The sequence below is a fragment of the Nothobranchius furzeri genome, chromosome 12 (assembly GCF_043380555.1).
Source record: "Nothobranchius furzeri strain GRZ-AD chromosome 12, NfurGRZ-RIMD1, whole genome shotgun sequence".
Taxonomy (NCBI): domain Eukaryota; kingdom Metazoa; phylum Chordata; class Actinopteri; order Cyprinodontiformes; family Nothobranchiidae; genus Nothobranchius; species Nothobranchius furzeri.
In genome coordinates, this window is record NC_091752.1 from 36,218,494 (window position 1) to 36,238,677 (window position 20,184).

At 37.6% G+C, this 20,184-nt stretch overlaps 1 protein-coding gene and 2 long non-coding RNA genes across 3 annotated transcripts in view; 1 reads left to right on the forward strand and 2 right to left on the reverse strand.

Annotated features, from left to right (window-relative positions):
* LOC139062122 (uncharacterized) overlaps positions 1-20,184 on the forward strand; it is a 175,784-nt gene that overhangs the window by 17,374 nt on the left and 138,226 nt on the right. The gene's annotated exons all lie outside the window — the stretch shown is intronic.
* LOC139062121 (uncharacterized) lies at positions 1,665-2,592 on the reverse strand. The gene is made up of 2 exons (XR_011515703.1): positions 2,452-2,592; positions 1,665-2,298 (listed from the first exon to the last, which is right to left on the reverse strand). It is a non-coding gene; the product is annotated as an uncharacterized lncRNA (long non-coding RNA).
* On the reverse strand, positions 3,967-12,570 carry eif4ebp2 (eukaryotic translation initiation factor 4E binding protein 2). The gene is made up of 3 exons (XM_015975981.3): positions 12,256-12,570; positions 7,360-7,539; positions 3,967-4,202 (listed from the first exon to the last, which is right to left on the reverse strand). Exons 1-3 carry the CDS (start codon positions 12,386-12,388, stop codon positions 4,171-4,173), a joined length of 345 nt encoding a protein of 114 aa, XP_015831467.1. The 5' UTR covers positions 12,389-12,570; the 3' UTR covers positions 3,967-4,170.

The following is a 20,184-nucleotide window of genomic DNA, read 5'->3' on the forward strand; positions in this document are numbered from 1 at the left end:
AAGTTTCTCCACAGACAATCAGCACTCTCCATCCTCTCCTGTACACTGAGAGTCCATATAAATAATGTAATATAGGTAGAAACAGGCTTCTAGGGGAGCTGGGCTCCCCTTAGCTCCCCTGTAATTCTAACCCTGCTTTTATTAACAGAACTCTTGTTTGGAGAGAGGCCAGCACCTGCTTGAACCCTAAGTAAAAAGATCTAATTTACCTACAATTGAAACCGCAAGATTCCACACAGGGAACAACTAGGCTAAATATCAGACATTTACCTTTAGTCTGTTAAATAGATTTATTCTTTCAGATGACACCCCAGTGCAAAAGTTGGAATTTCTAAATTCAATATCATTCAACCAAAAAAAATTCTTAAGAGAATCTCAACAGAGACCTTGATCTTTTATACTTTTACTGCAACAAATCTTATCCTACCAAAGAAGAAAAACAAAAACGACTAAACCAGTAAGCATTTGTTAGGTCAAGGGATATGTTTTACAGTAGTTCATACTCTTCAAAATGTCAGAAAAGATTTGCTATTCCTTTCTAAATAGTATTAAAATGCATATTCCCAAAATATGGTGAGAATATAACAAGCTTATAACAAGATAATAGATATATAACGTGAAGTGATTATCTCTGAACAAAGTTCCTCCTGGTCCAGATGGACTTTGAGAACTTTTATTGTAATTTCGGGGAAGAAATAAACTGTTTACATTTCAATGTTTAAAGTTTAGACACGTTTTCCAGGCACGTCCAACTGGGAGGAGAATTTAAGGAAGACCAGGACAGGCTGCAGGACGTCTCTCTGCTGGCCAGAGAACACCCTGGGATCCCCCCTAAAGAGCTGGGGTGCCCCCAAGGGCTGGGGCCCCTACAGAAAATTGCTGGCCACACCAGAGAAGACCAATGTTCTTTAAAGAATCATAATAATGTTCACACAAACTATAAATGTAAATTATTTCATCAGATATAAATGTAAAACCCAATAAACATATACTATTAAAGATTAAATAAATAATAAAGTATATATGTTTCTCCTGCTCACAAAACAAAAGTTTGAATCTATAGTTTAGTGGATGTTTTTGTGAAGACAGCAACAGGTGAATAAATTAAATAAGGTTTTCTAAATTTCTACAAGAAATTTTAAAACAACAATCCAAATAACTGTTCAAATGTCTTTCTGAAAATATTGTTTTCCTATTGGAAGTGAGCATGTTGGATGCATTTTTTAAATTATATATATATATATATATATACAGTATGAGCTGGCCCAAGTGGCTGGGCCTCTCTGCTTTGGCTGCTGCCCCTGCGACCCAACTCCGATTAAGTGGAAGAAAATGGATGATTGGATATTTGTTAAAATTACTTAATTGGCTCAAAATATGCACACCTCAGAGTACAATACTCAATTCCACCAGTAGTAGGAACTGAGACAACAGAAATTGAATAGTAATCCTGTTTCTTAAATGACTCAACTATATAATCATATAAAAGGATTTCAGCTTTTTCTATATAAATCAACAGTGAGTGTGTGTGTGAATAAGGGAGTGTGAGAGTCTGGAAATGAGATCCAGCACCTTCTAGCATGCTAGCTAATTATTTTCTGCAGTGGCAAGTTTCACCTTTATGTTTTTTCTTATTATTAAACAACAGGCAGTTAATAAACAAATCTCTGTTACAGAATTTTATTGATTTTGCCGCAACAGTGTCCACTGGCATTGGAGTTTCATTTAAAATAAAACTGATCTGAAATTAGAACAGAAGGTTACAGTCAATTTGTTTACAATTTTCCCCAATTCATATTGTTAAGCCCTCATTGTCAAACCAAAGGGATCTGAAGCAAGTCTGGCAGAACAAGTGCAATGCAAACATTATTTCTGCAAATTGTTGATGAATTTCCCTCAGAACGTTTCCATAGTTAATTAAAAATAGGAAAACATCATTCAGTGGTTCTAATCATACAGAAAAAAGACAAATGTGAACCACTTGGGTATTCATTAGCTGAGTTTTTAGCTGCAACTTGGATGAGCAGAGAGGACTATGCAATCTTGAATGAGTGGCAATTTTACAACATCTGAAGCTCAGAGTCCCACAATGTCACGTACACGATCATACTTTCAAACTTCACAGCTGTTTGAGGAAGAAAAATACCTTGAAAATCAAATGTTTCGCTCAGTTGCTGAGTACAAATATTACCCGTTCAAGTGTTCCTGTGAAAAAATAAACATCTGTCGGAAAGTACAAATCGATGACAAGGAAACTAGTCACTGCATTTCATGTAGCAGGGTTATTCAAACCCGGTCCTGGAGGGCCGGTATCCAGCATGGTTTAGTGGTTTCTCACCTGTGGAGCAGCTCATCAAGCTCTACAGAAGCCTGGTAATTACCTGCTGATTGAAATCAGGTGTGTTGAAACAGGGTTAAAACTAAAACATGCTGGATACCAGCCCTCCAGGCCTGGAATTGAATGCCCCTGATGTAAGGCATGGGCAGAATTGACAATATGAACGATTTCCTGTTTTTGTGACATATCCAGTGAACTCAAAAGCTTGTCAAACCCCAAATACTAAGAAATTGTAATAAAATGCATATAAAATCTGAGATATTTTGCTTTTTTTTTTTTTCCACCCAGAAACGAAAGTCAGATAATAAACATTCCCATTTTCTTCTGAATAGATCTGGTTTGGACATCTGGTTTATTTGGTCATTTACTGCCTGCTCTTTAGATGAATCAGAGCCGGATAACACAACTCTGATAAAAGTGGAGTGATTTTTCTTGGTACTTTTGAGCTGCTTGAAACTGAATTACACATTACTTGTTACATTCAACCATCCATTAAAACACAATTTTCTCCTGAAAATTAAAAAAAATAAATCACACAGGTGCATATTTGTAATGGAAACTAAAATGTTGGAATGGTATAAAACCTTTGCCTAATGGAGAAAAACAAAACACAGCATCCCTTTACGTATCATCATTGGAAAATAGGCAGTCCAATTGATAATAGATTGTGGGGCTTTTCAAGTAGTTTCACAAACCAAACAGGGAAAACTAAAACTACCTAACATACTTACAAGGGTCTTTAAAACCCAAAGACTGCAATGAAAATTCTAACTTTTGAAATGTCCCAAAGGCCAGTACTCAAAACGACTATCGGAACTTCCGGGTAACTTTACCCGACCTTCACAGCATGCGATTGTCTCCATTTCACCAGTCCAGCTCAAGAGGATCACCTTCCAGGCCATTTCAGGGTATTTACTCAGAAATGGCCCGGTAGTAGTTGGGCAGGACTTAACTCATGCCAGTTGGTTGTAACGCAGCAGGAAATTACGTCAGCAGACATCGCCAAGCAACCAGCATTTTTGGTGAATCAGGAGAGGGAAAGGCATTGACACTGCTTTAAAATCGCTTTCTAAACTCCCAATACAGGAAAATGTGGCGAAAAAGCCTCTGCCATGCTGTAATTCACACCGCTTTGTGGTCTCCTACAAAGCACCATAAAAAAACAGCATTTCATCTGGTCATTTTACACCTCACAGCTGCTCTCCCCATCCCCTGAATGCATTACTATTGCTACCTGCAAAATCAATACTTAATTTGATGGATAAAACATCTTTAATGTTATTAAAGTCTATGGCTGTGGGCGCCTTTTTGTGCTGATCAGGGACGTCATTCACTGCTGAAACGGTGATATGCTGACTTCTAAGCAAAAGGCTTTAACGACCTATTTTATAAAGAGACTGCTGAGAAGACTGAGCCAGAGGATTTTTCATCACACTCCTCATTCCCAGAAGTGTCCCAGAACTCCTACAGTGGAAACACGCGATGACAAACTTTTTTTGGGGTGGTATGTTAGCGATCTAAACTCACAAAAAGTTGCAAGATGAGCACAGACTCACTCCCTAGCAGTATAAATGTTGATTAGCACTGCCAATTAGTCACTGTGGAGATTTTCCCAAATTAAATCTGATTTTCAGAGCGGGCCACTCTGTATGTGCATGAAAGGTTAGGCGAGTCCTGCAGATTGCACACATCACATCCAACAGAGAAATAAAGAGCAAAAAAAAAAAAAAAAGATGGCTGCGATGAGGGCTCACAACATTGGTTTCTACAAGCCAAGCCACTGACACGTGCAATGCCAGGTCGTTTCCTTATGCTGGTGCGGTTCCAGTTGGTCAGATATCCATTTCAAACTGGGCATCGTCACCTTGAAAGGAAATAACAACAAAGAAAATAAAGAGAGTTTTTTAATTATACGTGACAAAATGATTTAAATAGCAAGTTAACTTAGAAACCATTTTTACTTGTTATTTTTTAAATACAATCGGTCACTCTGAGCTTCTTGTGCTGGCTGAACTAAAAAAATGTACTGCTATTTCCTGCATTAGCTGCCCAAAAGAAATAGATTGGTAAATGCTCCGCCACACCGCTCCACGTCACACCGTAAATTAGCATTTTATGGGCTCCACCATCTTGGCTAACGATGGGAAAGCTGTTGTCGATTTCTCCAACAGTGTCTGTTTGAAATTACTGACGAGCTCTCCCCACTGCTGCGGCACTCTTCCGAGAGGAACGGGGCGTGGTCCCCCACTTTGAGGGTGCTGACTGCTCGGGGATAAGAAGAGTATCCTTGTCTCTCCAGCGTTGTGTGGACCGTTACATCTGTTTGCCCACACAAGAAGAAGCAGCCAAGACCAAGCAAGACTTATATTTTAAATCTGGGCTGCCTGGCATAATTGGATGTATTGATGGCACACATATTTGCATTCAAGCACCATCCGAGCATGATTACTTATATGTAAACTGTAAAGGTTTTCATTCAGAAAATGTCCAGCTTGTCTGCAACTCTGATATGATCATTTACGACTTAGTAGCTAAATGGCCTGGATCCACCCACGATGCACACATTGAGCGCTCTTCATCAAAGGTTTGAGGCAGGAAGATTGAATGACATTCTCCTGCGTGACAACGAGAACCCACTGAAGAAACGGCTCATGACTCCTGTCACTGCACTGAGGTCAGCGCAGGAACACACCTACAAGAGGAAGCATGCAACAACACGCAACCTGATTGAGCGCTGCATCGTTGTGCTCAAACGTAGGCATGTGATAGTTACTGTAGTGTGTAGCTATTATCAATAAGTGTTATTTTTCAGGTTTCACTGCTTACACAGTGAACTACACATGCACCCTGTGTGCGACATTATTGCTGCTACTGTTGTACTGTACAACATTTGTGTGACTACGCGATTCCCGCTCCCAAGAGATGAAGAGGAGGTTCTAGAAGAGGAACACTCGTCCGAAATCACATCATCAACAACCTTTGACTTTCTTTCTGATATTCTCACTGTTATTAAGATCACCTACGTTTCCAAATCAATTCAAGTTAAAATAATAAAATATTACATTTTAACGAGCAAAATAATTAATCAATCAATAGTGTGAAAAAATATTCTTCAATTTGGTTTGATGTTTGCTTCTTTTACCTATAGCTTTTACTTATAGGCTAAATAATAGTTAGCAAAAGAACAGATACATATGTGTGGTCCAGCACTGTAACATGTTAAACAAAAAAATAAAATAAAACTTGTTAAACAATTATATAACAAAATCATTCATACCAAGTAGGGCTGCACAATATATAGCAAATATATCGTTATCACGATATCAGCACGTGCAATATGCATATCACAAAGAACAGATAAATATCGCAATGAATGGTCAGCTCAAATGTTTGCTACACATAATGTATTCTGTCAATCAAACGGAAGCATGATGATTTTTTTAACAAATCAAATAGAGCTCTTCACCCATTTGGCCAATTGGGTGGGTTCTCATAGGTTGGATGCTCGCCCCCGAGGTGGACGGCACTTAATTTTGATGGTTAGCTTTGTTCTGCTGATTCTGCTTTTCCCGGGAGCCCCTGATTGCCCTTTCTTGTTCATTTTCTTTTTCCTTTCCTCACATCTTTTGCTTTTCTCATTTGTATGATTTGTCATTTTTTATTTCTTTGTTTTTGATTATTTTTGTTCCTCAGTTAAATTTTTATTAATATTATAATATTATCATCGCAATATTAATCACTGTTATCGCATATCGCAGGTTTTCCTAATATCGTGCAGCCCTAATACCAAGTACTTTTGTTACATTTATGTATGTATGTATGTATGTATGCATGTATGTACGTACGTACGCACGCACGCACGCACTCACGTACGTACGCACGCACGCACGTACGTATGTATGTATCTAGTTATTCTATTTACAAATTTACAAACCTTTAAAGGATGGACTGTTTTGGTCAGCGAAACTGCAGCTGACGATGGAGGAGTGCTATTTCTAATTTTAATTTTTCTTTCTCCAGCTCCAGCTTTTCCTGTTTAGTCTGTAATTGTGTTGTTTCCACCTCTACTCTGTGAATTTCTTTTTCCAGAAGAATTCTTTGCAGGTCATTTTCATCTCTTCCTCTTTTATGAGATGAAGACGGCCTTTTTGGAAGCTCATCCTGCATCATTGACGTGGCTGTTGTGGGGCTTTCCTCTGGTCTCTCATTTGAATCTAAAATGTTTTAATTTTGTTAATAAAACATAGACGTGAGGATAACTCAGATCTTCATGAATAACCTACCACTGGTGGCTGTAACATCTGCCCTGTCAGTGCAGCACTCATCCCCCAGACCTCTTTGTCTGCTGACACCTCGTAGCCTGGCCTGCCAGACAGAAAGAGTCTGGTAACTCACAGGCAGAGGCATATGAGGGGCAGGCCTAGGAAGCTCAAAAATAACCAATCAGAAAAAAGACGGAAATGCTGAATGTACCACGCGACGCTGTAGTTTTTTTAGCTGTAGTCGCTCATTACATCCTGGCATCCTGTAGGCTCAGGCATCCAGTTAGGATGCATCCTGGTTTTCCGGGTACGTCCAACCAGGAGGAGACCCAAGTGAAGACACAGGACACGCTGGAGAGACTATGTCTCCCGGCTTGCCAGGGACTGCCTTGGGTTTACCCTGAAGGAGCTGGCCCAAGTGGCTGGGGAGAGGGAAGTCTGGGCCTCCCTACTTAGGCTGCTGCCCCCGCGACCCGACCCCGGATAAGCGGCCGAAAACGGATGGATGGATGAAGGAATTTGGTCTTTCATACAAGTTATTTATGTAATCTGCGAATGCAAACAAAATGATGCTAAATGTTTATAAAGTTTAATTCCAGCTATATATTTAAACATTTTATAAAACGTTTAACAATTTGCTTTTAAGCCAAATGTTTTACCATCCTTACCTGAAATAACATCGAAGCAACTCTGCTGATATTTATTTTTCTACGTCATCTGAAAACCCCCTTGGTTGTTAAACCGCTTTGTGACTCATACCTGTTGTGGGCTTGCCGTCACGGTGGTTGACGTGGTTGTTGGCTTCGTTCTTCTTGTTCTCTCTCGGGATATTTTGGCTGGTCACTCCAGGGATGGCAGGCAGATGTGCTGGAGGAGTCTGAGCAATGGGAGAATTACGCCTGTCCAGTAAAAACTTGCGGTCATAGATGATCCGGGTTCCTAAAACATGAAAAACAAAATTTACATAACTCACATGCCTTTGAATTGTTTATTGTTTGTGCTGAATTTATTTGTCCAATCTACAAATTTATACTGACTCCAGTATTTTCATATAACAAACCTTCAAACTTGTTAATAATACATCTGTCTATCTATCACCAACTTAGTGCCATTTCCTCATGTTGCCGTCCTTAAGAGCAGCAGAAGCTTTTTCTGCCCAACACGCAAGCTACTTTTTAAATGTACACAATCCAAACGTCCATCCCCCTTTCTCCAGACTTCCTCGCCAAAGTGTACCACCAGAATACAGGAACGTGCAAAGCTTGTTCCTGAAGGTTCACTTTAACATTTTTGACCATTGTTGACACCTATTCTGCCATAATTCCTAATGTAACACACATAACTGTATAACAACTTAGTATATATCCATCCTGACCCTCCTCCCACTTCCTTTCTCCTTTCAGAAGGCTGCCAACTCACATACCAAAGAAACCCTTCCAGCCGCGTTCACAGACAACTGGTCTGTCACCTAAACATTTCCCAACATGAGCCTCCGACTAAACAAAACATGCTTAAAGGAAATATACAAACAAAACGATTCATTCCATCTTTGATATGAGGCAGCCTGGCTCTGGCTTCACTTCCTGTTTGGCTGCCCCAAGCCGACAACGCGTGATTGGGGGTATGTGCAGAGGTGACAAAAGACGGTCAGAGGGCAGGTTGATGGTGGTGACGTTCACAATGACTGGGTGAAGTTTTTCCAGGATTGTACGTTTCAGACAAGATTAAAATATCCTGTTTTTTGAAAAAACAATTAATTTATTGCTTACCATTAGAATATGAAGAGCATCTCTAGCAACATGGCAATGAGTGCTCCAGATATACATCTACTGCACCTTTAAGACTCAACTTACCTGCCCATAAACAATCTTACACACATACTGTATACACGGTATATACTGCACATGCTGACATTGCACTTATTATATATATTATATAATATTTCACAAGTTCCAATTTTTTTACATGAATTTCATTCTTGGCTTCAGCTCTAACAAAAAATAATGAAATATGTGTGTGTTTCTGAGATTTAACCCCTTTACTGCCAGGTTTATTATCAAAACCAGAATTTTGTAAACTGTAAAAAAAATAAAAAAAAAATAAAATAAAAATCACATCATTTTTTGTGTGTTATGTCCAGATGACCTTTTTTGGGGGTAAACTGTCACACAGCCTTGGAGTGTCACAAATAGGCATAAAAATATTTTTTGCTCACTTTTTAGTTTTTGTGTGATGTCAGATTTTCTAAATAACTCACGATTTTCAAGTTTTTGCACAAAAAACTAATCTTTAATAATAATTTTCTAGCACATGAACAAAGAAAATGTGTGTGTGTGTGCACGTGTGTGTGTGTGGTGACAATAAAGTTGAATCTTATCTAATCATATGCCCATCTGACACCTAAGTGCTCTACAAAAGATGACACTCAACCACTCCCAGCCTATACTTAAACAAACACAAATGCTAAACATCACAAGATAGGACGCTTAGGTCCTTCAATGTCTGTAGCAAGATGCTGCACATCTTCTACAAGTCTGTTGTTGAGAGTGTAATCTCTTCAGCCATCGTCTGTTGGGGTAGCAGCATCAGAAGCAGGGACCTGAAAAGGCTCAACAGCCTAATAAAAAAGGCTGGTTCTGTTCTGGGGACGACTGTGGAACCACTGGAGGAGATAATGCAAAGAAGGATTCTCCAGAGAATCAAGAAAATTATGGACAACCCTGAGCATTCTCTTCACAAGACTGTCCGACAACGGAAGAGTGTCTTCAGTCAGAGGCTTCTTCAGTTTCGCTGCAACACTGACCGCTACTGGAGATCCTTCCTGCCAACAGCCATTGTAATATACAACAACTCTTTGATGACTTGATTATTCTTTTTATTCTGAGCTACTACAGCAATCAATTTCCCTCTGGGATTAATAAAGTATTTTTGAATTTGAATATATCAGAATAGTAAGCACAGAATGCATTTATCATGGCAAATGTTTAACATTCAGTTCGATAGTTTTCCATCCAGCCACAAATGACATAGATATGCAAATGTCTTTTAACATTTTTTTTATACATTTCAAAATAATAATGACATAATTCCTTCCTTTATCTGCTTTTGTCTGGTACATTTCATAGATGTTTTGGTTCCACACAGAGCACATTGATGTGTGATGACAAGAATACACAGATGGGCATTTAAGGTGGATCGGTAGCAGTCATAGCAATGCAGTGCAGCAATAACTTCTATGTTAGAGTTAAAAATCATTTAGAGATATTATTTCATAATGAAAGATCCTGCCAAGCACTTTTCCTTTAGTCATAAGTTATACATATTAAACGCAAAAGGGACTACATGTTACTGTGTAAATACTGATTTTCATTGGCGGTTTTAAACAGGGGCCCACAGGGGCCTGGGCCCCTATAGAACCGGCCATGGCCCCTGTTATGGCCCCTGTGCTGAAGAGATCGGAATTTTTTTTCCTACGCTGCCTCGGAGACTGGAACTAATGCGCTGCAGCGTTTCACACGGAGCCTTTAGAGCGCAGCACACTCTGTGGACAGAACTGTTTACCCGGTGGATTTTTGAATAAAAGATTAAAAATAGTTTAAATGGGACCCGAAGAAATTCTTGAGGACGACTAACGGAAAAGACGCTAAGAGACGAAGGTAAGCAATACAGTTTATTTTCCTGACATCAGTGTTTTGATCATAGTTGCGCGTTTCTGTCATTTACTTTTAAGTTCCTAACTGAGTCTATCCACAGTTAATAATGATTTGTTTTTCCTTTGTTACATTAACTGTAAAATAAAAATGAAGTTGCTGCATTTTAAGCCTTACACACGTTGAGATTAGATCACAGTATTCATTTATCTATGACTTTCTCGCAGCACTGACTGGAAGCATCAGCGGCCATGAAAAGAAAAAGGGACATGTTGTCCTTTTTTACCGCTGTTTATAAAGAACAGCGTAGACAGAGAGAGGATGAAAGTCACGAGGGAGCTGAGAAGCAGGATGAAAGAGAGAAGGAGGAGTTGGTTGGAGAGGAACCAGAGAGGTCAGAGGCTGTCCACCCTGAGAGTGAGGAGGAGGAAGATGTAGGCTGTGAGGGAGAGAGTGAGGAGCAAAAAGAGGGACATCTTCTGTCATGTGCACCGTGTACTCTACCGTCAGGTTTGTGGGTGTTGAACAAACCCCTCTGTGATTGCAGCTCATATTGTGTGTAAAATGCATTTGAGGCATGCTGACTCTGGACCAAAATTTCTGTTGTTTATATTTAATAAATAGATAAAATAAGACTCTGAATTAACTTATTATGACTTTTATCCTCATGCTAACATTTATTTTCTTTCAGATATCAGCAAGTGCAAGGATGACCCACCTACTCAGCCTCATTTGAGGACATTTCCAATGACATTAATAGGTATCCTTGGGTTGAATATTCTGTTACTATGGACTCTACTTATTGTCATGAATGTAGACATTTTAGCCCACCAAGTAGCGCAGGAAGTGTGTTTGACTCACCATGTGGATTTAGGAACTGGAAAAAAGCAACTGACAGAGGAGGGGGGTTTTCAGTACATGCAAAGTCTGAAAGGCAAAAATTGTCTGAAATTGTATTGTGCAGATATTTAATTTGTTTGAATGTTTTTTTTTTCATATGCACAGTACATGTAATCTTCAAATAAAGTCACAAACTATAATAACCAACTAGAATTATTTTTTTACTCAAGTCTCATGTTGCGGTGAAGCATTCAGAATTGTTATCTGAGTACCATAAAAACACGCCAGTTTTACTTTCACAAGTAAACCATTACTGCATTCGCTGTAATAGTTTACTTGTTCATTGTCTTTAATTATGAATTTGTTTGAATCTTATTTTAGTAAAATACAGCTGTAAAAGATCATAGATAAAAAAGTAAAGGAAAATTTTTGATAAATTTGATCCCCAAAATATAGTAAAGATAGATATGAAAAAGAAGAGAACAAAAAAAGTGGGTAGTTTCACAGTACTAGGAATTTCCTTAGGCAAAATTGTGCACAAGCACAAAATTAGTCATATGACAGAGACAAAAAATAATTTAGATATTGCCCTAATTTTTCCCTTTTTTTTTGTGCCCCCATGAAAAAATTCTGGCCCCACTGTGGCCCCCCTGGAAAATTTGGTCTAGAACCGCCCCTGGCGTGCGGGCCTGTGTGCGTGCTTTTACTTTACAGTGATAAAATCAGTGATTTTATCACTGTAAAGTAAAAGCACGTTAGGCAGGTCTTGCAGCAGTGTGTGGAAATAACCTCCTTGGTTTTGTCGCTCTTCTTTTGCAAGCAACCTTGTAATGAATCGTGGATCTGGCTGTGCACCAGCAATACCATAAAAAGCTGCTGTACAGTATTTTTACTTTAAACAGAACGACTGTCAAAGTAAACACTTCCAGCGTGTTTAAATCCTTTAACAGGATCCAATGCAACCATAAAAATCTCTGCGCTGCACATCGACCAATCGGATAGCAGCTAAAGCACAGGGGCGGGGCTAATCTTTGTTTTTGTTTTGGTCAGGATGACAAGGCAGCCTAGGCCACAGGGAGACACTAGTTAGTTAAACACAGACACACAAAAACAACGACAGGTGTGGCCAGGTTTCACCAACGATAGGTAAAGCGGGTAGTCTCACCTCCAGGAGTGGTGGAGAATAAAGTGCCTCCGGGGGTGGTACAGTAGTCATGAGGTAGCTGCGTTGTGTCGTTGATCAACACCGTCCTGGTCGGGATGGCCCTGCTCTCGCTAAACTGACGACTGGTCGACATTTTCGGCTCCGATTAGGTGACAAATCCAGCAGCTACAGAAAATTGGGGTGTTTATTTCCCGACGGACGGTGTAAGCCCGGGCCGTCCCCCACTCTTTTACAGCTTTCCAAAAGCTTTCTTGGCTCTGCTTTCGTCTTCCCAGCCGTCAGCGCCGTCCCTCCCTCAACAAGGCAGGAAGCACGACGAGCTGCGGGCGGAAGTGAAGTCACAGCGGGGCGTCACCTACTGTTTACTTGTTTTTTTTTTTTGGGTTATTTATTAAACAAACAAATCCAATGATATGCATTTTTAAAAGTAGTTTGTAAAAACAAGATCGAAGAATGGGTGTAAATGGATTAAATTCATAAGTATTATATGTATACACATAAAATCAGAGTCATAAAATACTAAATATAGGAAAAGATGATTAAAAAGTCAATAGTAAACAAATATAAAATGTAGATGCTTTCTTTATGAAATTCATATGACCTCTATGTGTTTAGCATTCCCTCAAACACAGCAATCAAGGTTATGAGGTCTAGCACCTACCCTGGCCTGCACCTTACTTACCTAACTTTTAACTGCACTCTCTGCTTGCACTTTATTTCTACACTGTCACCCCTGGCAGATGCTGACTAGTTTTATTCCCTCTAATAATTAAACTTTGTTACGTTCTCATTTGTTAGTCATTTTGGATTAAAGTATCTGCCAAATACATAAACACCTCGAAAGCAAATCTTGCGCATGCTCTTAAACAGAATCTCCACAGCTTTGCCAAACTGGAAATTGCCACATTTGTGGAGATTTTAATAGAATAGAATAAAATAGACTTTAAATCCCACAGTGGGGAAATTCACTTGCAATGGCAGCACACACATTTGGAGAAAAGGAAGAAGAAAAGCAATTACAATATTATGGGTAGATACACAAAGGCAGAAAGCTATTGTAACCTTCAACCACTAAAAACAACAAATAAAAAGGAAACTTGGGTTTCCAGAACTACGCAACACAAAGGACACATTGATGTTTTTGTGTAACAGTGTAATGCCAGTACCAGTTAAAGGTTGAATATGGAACATGGACACTTTGGCGTACTCTGGTGTTCAGAGAGGGTATTGCAACAACAGAACTGATTCTCCAGCTGTACGGATGTTGGTTCCATGTTTAGTGACAAATCGTACAGTATAGTACTAATTTCTATTATTTTACAACAGTATTTACTATTAGAACATCTTGTTGGCTCAGAATCAGCTGTTTGACTTGTCAAGTCTGCCATTTTACACAGTCCCAGGGTGTTTTTTTTACTGTCAAGGCACCTGACTTTGCAAGGCGATGTTTTGTGAGGCCAGGTGCTTTGCTTATGAGGACATTGTCCTTCCTTGGTCAAAGAAAACGGTTGAATGGAACAGACTTGCATCACGTGATCGTTGTGTTATGTGACACTGGAGGTAACATTATATTTTATACGTATAAGTTTCAATATAAATATATAACGAGACTTTTACTTTTTAAATTGTGTATACATTGGTTAAATTAAATATGGAAGTGGGTAATTGCCTGCTAGCCACCGAAGCTGCAACTACTAAGCAACTAACCAACCATAAATAAACGCTTTCGACATTAAAAAACATTTTAGATATCGGCCCGATAACTACAATTAGTTGAGTTACATTTAAACTTGAAATTTCACCACAAAGTAGCTGCCAGCTTCTGATCTGCCATTCTTTTGAAAATGCTGCACTGTATTCTGGGAAATTTTTGACAAAGGTCAAGCTAACAGACACCTCCCGTATATCCGGAGAGTGCGAAAGATGGCGCTCTGAGTAGCATGTCCGTCTAGGAGCTCTCACTGTTTCCCTCGAAATTGCAAAGTAAATAGCCTTTTTACTCTCATTCAGTTGGCTAAAATATTGTCGCTTGAGGAGTGAAGTCATCTTATGCATTTATGAGCTTAAAGGATCACGCTTACTGTGTGGAAATGTCGGGTGAAAAGTCTGTGAGCGGGAGCAAACGTGTTGCGCCGCCGACTACTCCTAACAAGCCTCAGGTGCAGTCCAAGAAGAAAAATAGGACAGAGGAGGATAAAGAAACAGAAGATGGGGACTCTACACTGATAAAGATTCTAAATGCGGTAACCAACCTGTCTGACAGATTTGATATGCAAGAAAACAAACTGGAAAGTTTAGCCACCAAGATGGAGGAACAGCATAGCATGCTAACGGAGCTAAAGAAAGAAGTCGCGGAGAATGAGAGCAAAACAACGCTGCTGGAAAGTGAACTGGTTAAAGTACGAGAGGAGTTGCTTGCAACAAAAGAAAAGTGTAAGGAACAAGAAAGATATAAGAGGAGATGGAACCTACGACTTAAGGGTGTAAGTGAAAAAGACAACGAAGACATAAAAGGCACGGTAACTGCTATTCTGAACAAAATCGCCCCGGGAGTCCCGTGGAGCTTCCAGGATATGGTGGACACTGTGCATCGTATCGGGAAAAAAGATGCTCTCCATACAAGGCAAGTAATTATTCAGTTCGTGAAGAGAGAGTGCAGAGACCTCATCTGGAAGCTTTCCAAGAACTGTGATGTCAGCAAGAAAAATGGTCTAAGATTTGCAGAAGATCTGATTCAGGAAGACAGAGAAGCGAGAAGGCTGCTGTGGCCGAAGGTGAAGGAGGCGTGGGAGAAGAACAAGAGAGCATACTTCAGAGGACCGTTTGCATTTATTGAAAACACCCAGATCTTCCCCTGAAGAAGGAGATGGGGACGGCTTTCCGAATGAGTGGCGAAGTCATTTAGAGGGACAGTTCTACTAGTCACTAAGCTAGTTTTCTTTGGTGAAATCTTACATTCCTGTTATATCTAATTTAGGGTTTGTTTGTTGTTTATCTATTTATTTGTTTGTTTTTTTCACGTTTTTGCTTTTTGGGTTTAGATCTGTTTTGAATTCCTTATGAGTTCAAGAATATCTTTTATTTCATTAAACGCAAGAGGACTAAAGGAAATTACCAAAAGAAAGGCATTATTTCTATTCTGTAAGGAACAAAAAGCACAAGTTATATTTCTTTAAGAGACTCATTCGTGTGAAGACGGCAAGGCGTTCTGGAAGACTCAATGGGGAGACAGCATCCTTCTTAGTCATGGATCCAACAAATCTGGAGGGGTGGCGATCTGTTTTAACAACTATCCGGGTGAGCTTGTGGAATATAAAGCAGACTCAAAGGGTCATTGGATAGTTGCTGTTTTGAATTGTGAGGGTGTTTTGTGGATTATTTGTAATGTTTACGGATATAATTTGATTACAGAAAACAAATTATTCTTAAATGAAATTTCAAAAATTATTGGAGAATCTAAAGTTAAATATCCAACAGATAATATATTGGTTGGTGGGGACTTTAACTGTGTTCCTGATGAATGGATGGATAGATATATCCCACTAAATTCTCTACACATGTTTATAATCCAACATTGAGAAGTTTTTGTGTAAACAACTCGCTATCAGACGCTTGGAGACATATTAACCCGTGTGTTAGACAATTTTCATGGATACGTACAAATGGTAATAATAAGTCAAGAATTGATTTATGGCTAGTATCTCAAGCTATTTTAGACCAGATCTCTCTTGCTGAAATATCGGCAGCCCCTGTTACGGATCATTGTGTAGTTTCTATAAACTTAATTCCTAAGACAGGAAATATAAGTAGAAACGGATACTGGAAATTTAATGCGTTATTTTTGAATGATGAGGAATACTGTAAAATGATTAAGAAACTATTATTGTCTGTCATAGAAAATCCTCATCTTGATTCTGCAGGGAAGAAATGGGAATTCTTCAAATATGAAGTCAGAAAATATTCTATTAATTATGGTAAAGAAAGGAAGAAAAACAATAAAGAAACAGAAAGACAGTTGTTTAGGGATTTGAATAAACTTTGCGGAGATTGTACACTTTCAGATACGAATAGAGAGAAATATTTAAAACTTCAATCAAAACTGGACGAGCTTTATTTAAATAAGGCTAAAGGAGCTTTCATTCGGTCAAGGGCAAAATGGATAGAAGATGGAGAGAGGAATAGCTCATATTTTAGTAAATTAGAGAAAAATAGACAGACAAAAAATGCGATAAATTCACTAAATATTAATAGTAAGTTAATTAAAGATCAAAGAGAAATTTCAGTCAGTATTTATAATTTTTACCATCAGTTATACTCTTCTCACTTTAAAGAATTGGATTCCGTAAAATTCTTTAATTACATTGAAAGGTTTATCCCTCAAATTAATTTAGAATTTAAAGAAGAATGTGATATGGATTTGAATATTTCTGAACTTGACAAGGTGATTCAAAAGGTAGCACAGGGTAAGTCTCCTGGCCAGGACGGTCTAACCACAAACTTTTATAAATTCTTTTGGAAAGATATTAGAGAGCTACTATTTGAAGTTTTACAAGAATGTATTCGGAATAATTCACTCTTAACTACGATGAAACAAGGAGTAATAATACTGATACCTAAACCCAACAAAGATAAATCTAATATTGATAACTTAAGACCTATTACATTGCTGAATGTGGACTATAAATTATTCACTCATACCTTGGCTAACAGATTAAAAAATGAAATAAATGATTTCATTAGTGAAACTCAATCAGGTTTTCTTCCAAATAGACATATTCATGACAACATCCGTCTGATTCTTGATTTATTAGATTATGAAAATTTGGTAGAAGAGGATGGGGCTATACTGTTCTTAGATTTTTATAAAGCTTTTGATAGCCTCGAACATCATTTTATTATAAAGTCACTTCAGCACTTTGGATTTGGTAAAAAATTCATTGATATTATTACATTCCTATACAAAGATATATCGAGTGCAGTTCTTCTTTCTTCGGGTACGACAACCAGATTTCCAGTTAATAGAGGAGTTAGACAAGGAGATCATATTAGTCCACTTCTTTTTATTATAGCAACAGAAATGCTGACTTTACTAATTCAAAATGATCAATCAATTAAACCGTTAACAGTGGCAGGACACTCGCTTAAAATAATTCAACTAGCAGATGATACTGCATTATTGTTGAATAGTACCAAGTAAATTACTAATGCCATGAAAACGCTGTCTTTGTTCTCACAAGCCTCAGGTTTAAGGTTGAACGCTAACAAATGTGAAATATTAACAATTCATGATACTGAGGAGTTTCATATTTGCGATATCCCTATTAAGAATGAAATTAAGTATTTGGGTATGAAGATTAATAAAATCTTTAAGGAGAGAGTGGATAACAATATTCAACTGATAATTAATAAAAATCAAAAGATTCTAAATAGTTGGCTCCAAAGAAATATATCAGTTTTTGGTAGAATACTTTTAACAAAAATGGAGAGTATATCTAGATTAATCTATCCTGCTTTTTCAGTAGCTATCCCTGACCAATATGTTAAGAGAATAAATAAAACACAATATGACTTTATTTGGAATAATAAACAACATTTGATTAGGAAAAACGATCTAGTAAAACCTATAGAAGAAGGAGGTCTGAAAGTATTTGACTTTGAAGTAATGAATGGAGTTATTAAATTACAATGGCTAAAAAAAAATTTAATTAAGAAAGATTCTATCTGGTTTTGTATTCCTTCATTTCTGTTTGAGAAGATTGGAGGTATAGATTTTCTGTTAAAATGTGATTTTGATTCTCTTAAATTACCCATCAAACTTTCTAACTATATTAAACAAGTGTTGATGTACTGGAAAATGATCTACTCGCACAACTTTAGCCCACATTCCTCCTCTATATGGAATAACAGATTTGTTCTGTATAAACGGAAATCCATGTATTATAAAAGTTGGATGGATAAAGGAGTTTGGGCCATAATGCAGCTGATGGACAGTAAGGGTAAGTTTCTGGAGCATACTGAGTTCAAAATTAAGTATAATATAGACTGTTCTGTAGTGGAATACTCTAGAGTTATAAAGGCTATTTCTCCAGCTGTTGGCCAGATGGTCAGTCAAAGTATTCAACATGGAACAAATACACCTAAGCTTCCCAAATTATCTATAGGTGATTTGAGTTTTACAGACCGTAGATGTAATAACTCTTACCTAAGAGCAGTCTTGTCAAACAAGTTATTCCCTATTCCTGTCAGAAGGAAAGTTCTTTCTCCGATTTTCTCAATTATAGATACTAAAGTCATAAGAACAGAGTTTATTTCTTACCCTCTTCTCCCCAAAATGAAGGAAGTTCACTTTAAAACGATTAATAATATATATCCATGTAAAGAATTTTTAAATATCAGATTTAATATACAAGATAATTTATGTGTCCTATGTAATAGTGAAATTGAAACTCAGAAACACCTTTTCTATGATTGCAGATCGGTAAATACATTTTGGTTAGATTTATACAATTGGCTTTTATTCAAAAAGAGTTACAATATCCCCTTATTCACATATAATACTATTCAATTTGGGTGTATAGAAAAAAATAATCAGATTCAATTCGTTGTTAACAATTTGATAATTTTTGGGAAATGTTTTATTCACAAATGTCGTTTCATGAAAGTGAAGCCAAACTTTCCTTTTTTCCAAAACGATTTTATGCTATTTTGCAAATCTCTTAAAAAAGTAAAGTCTGTACAGGCTGCTACACTTGTCAGATTTAGTGAAGATCCTGTGAACTAAGGTCCTCTGCCTTTAAATATGTATTTTTATTATTGTGTTATTATTAGTAGTATTAATATTAATATTGTATTTATTTTATTTTTATTTCTTTATCGTGTCTTGTTAATCTTATAACTCCGGTTGTTTCTGCTGATTAGAATATTTCTAATGGTCTAGTTATAAGGTTTTGGGTTATCTACTGAATTGTTCTTTTTGTTTTTGTTGAGTTTTTGGTTGTTGTTACAATGTAATGTGATTGAGATTGATGTTCAATAAAAAAAAAACCTCCCGTATATCCTCGCTTAGCTAGCTAAATGGCTAACAAACTGAGAACAGATGCCTCAGTAGAACATGAACATTGGAACACGCCATTGTGGTTTCCCGATGACTTATCTCCTAGGCACCCCCAGCCTCCTATTGCTGAGCGGACGTTTTAGTGCAAAGGCGCCCTCTAGTGGCGGTTACATGTAAACATAAACCCAGTGTAGTGCCCGTCAAATTAAACATTTTGTTTTATGTTTTTTTAGCATTTAAAGGGAAAACTGTACACTTATTTGGCACACCTCTACATGCCCTGTGGAGGAATTATATATATATATATATATATATATATATATATATATATATATATATATATATATATATATATATATATATATATATATATATATATATATTTTTTTTTTTGCTTTTTATTAAGATTCAAGATAGTTTTATTGTCACTGCACAGGTGTACAACGAAATTGACTTTGCGTTCATTAAAGACAGCTCATGTAAGGAGGTAGTAAAACATAAGTAAGATAACACAACAAGGCTGAAATAGAAGTCAGGCACTCTCTCTGCCTCACTCTCACTCTCTCTCTCTCTCTCTCTCTCTCTCTCTCTCACACACACACACACACACACACACACACACACACACACACACACACACACACACACACACACACACACACACACACATCTTTCACTCACACAGCCTGTTTAAGGTGCAAAAAAACTAAATGTAAACATGGTAATAAAACAAATCTAAACTATAAAGTGAAATATAAAGTAAACATAAATAAAAATAATATAAATGTAAACAGTCACATGTTGAGGTATCAGGGTCAACTAGCTCAATGTAAAGGTGCTGTAGTGCAATGATTGTCCAACTTTAAACTGAGGAG

Bases quoted from the DNA above. Each gene is read 5' to 3' on its own strand.
- eif4ebp2 (XM_015975981.3), bottom strand. From the start codon at position 12,388: ATGTCGACCAGTCGTCAGTTTAGCGAGAGCAGGGCCATCCCGACCAGG. The intron at 7,540-12,255 runs GTGAGACTACCC...TTCATGTTTTAG, and splicing joins ATTCTCCACCACTCCTGGAG to GAACCCGGATCATCTATGAC. The intron at 4,203-7,359 runs GTATGAGTCACA...TTTCCTTTCAAG, and splicing joins TGACGGCAAGCCCACAACAG to GTGACGATGCCCAGTTTGAA.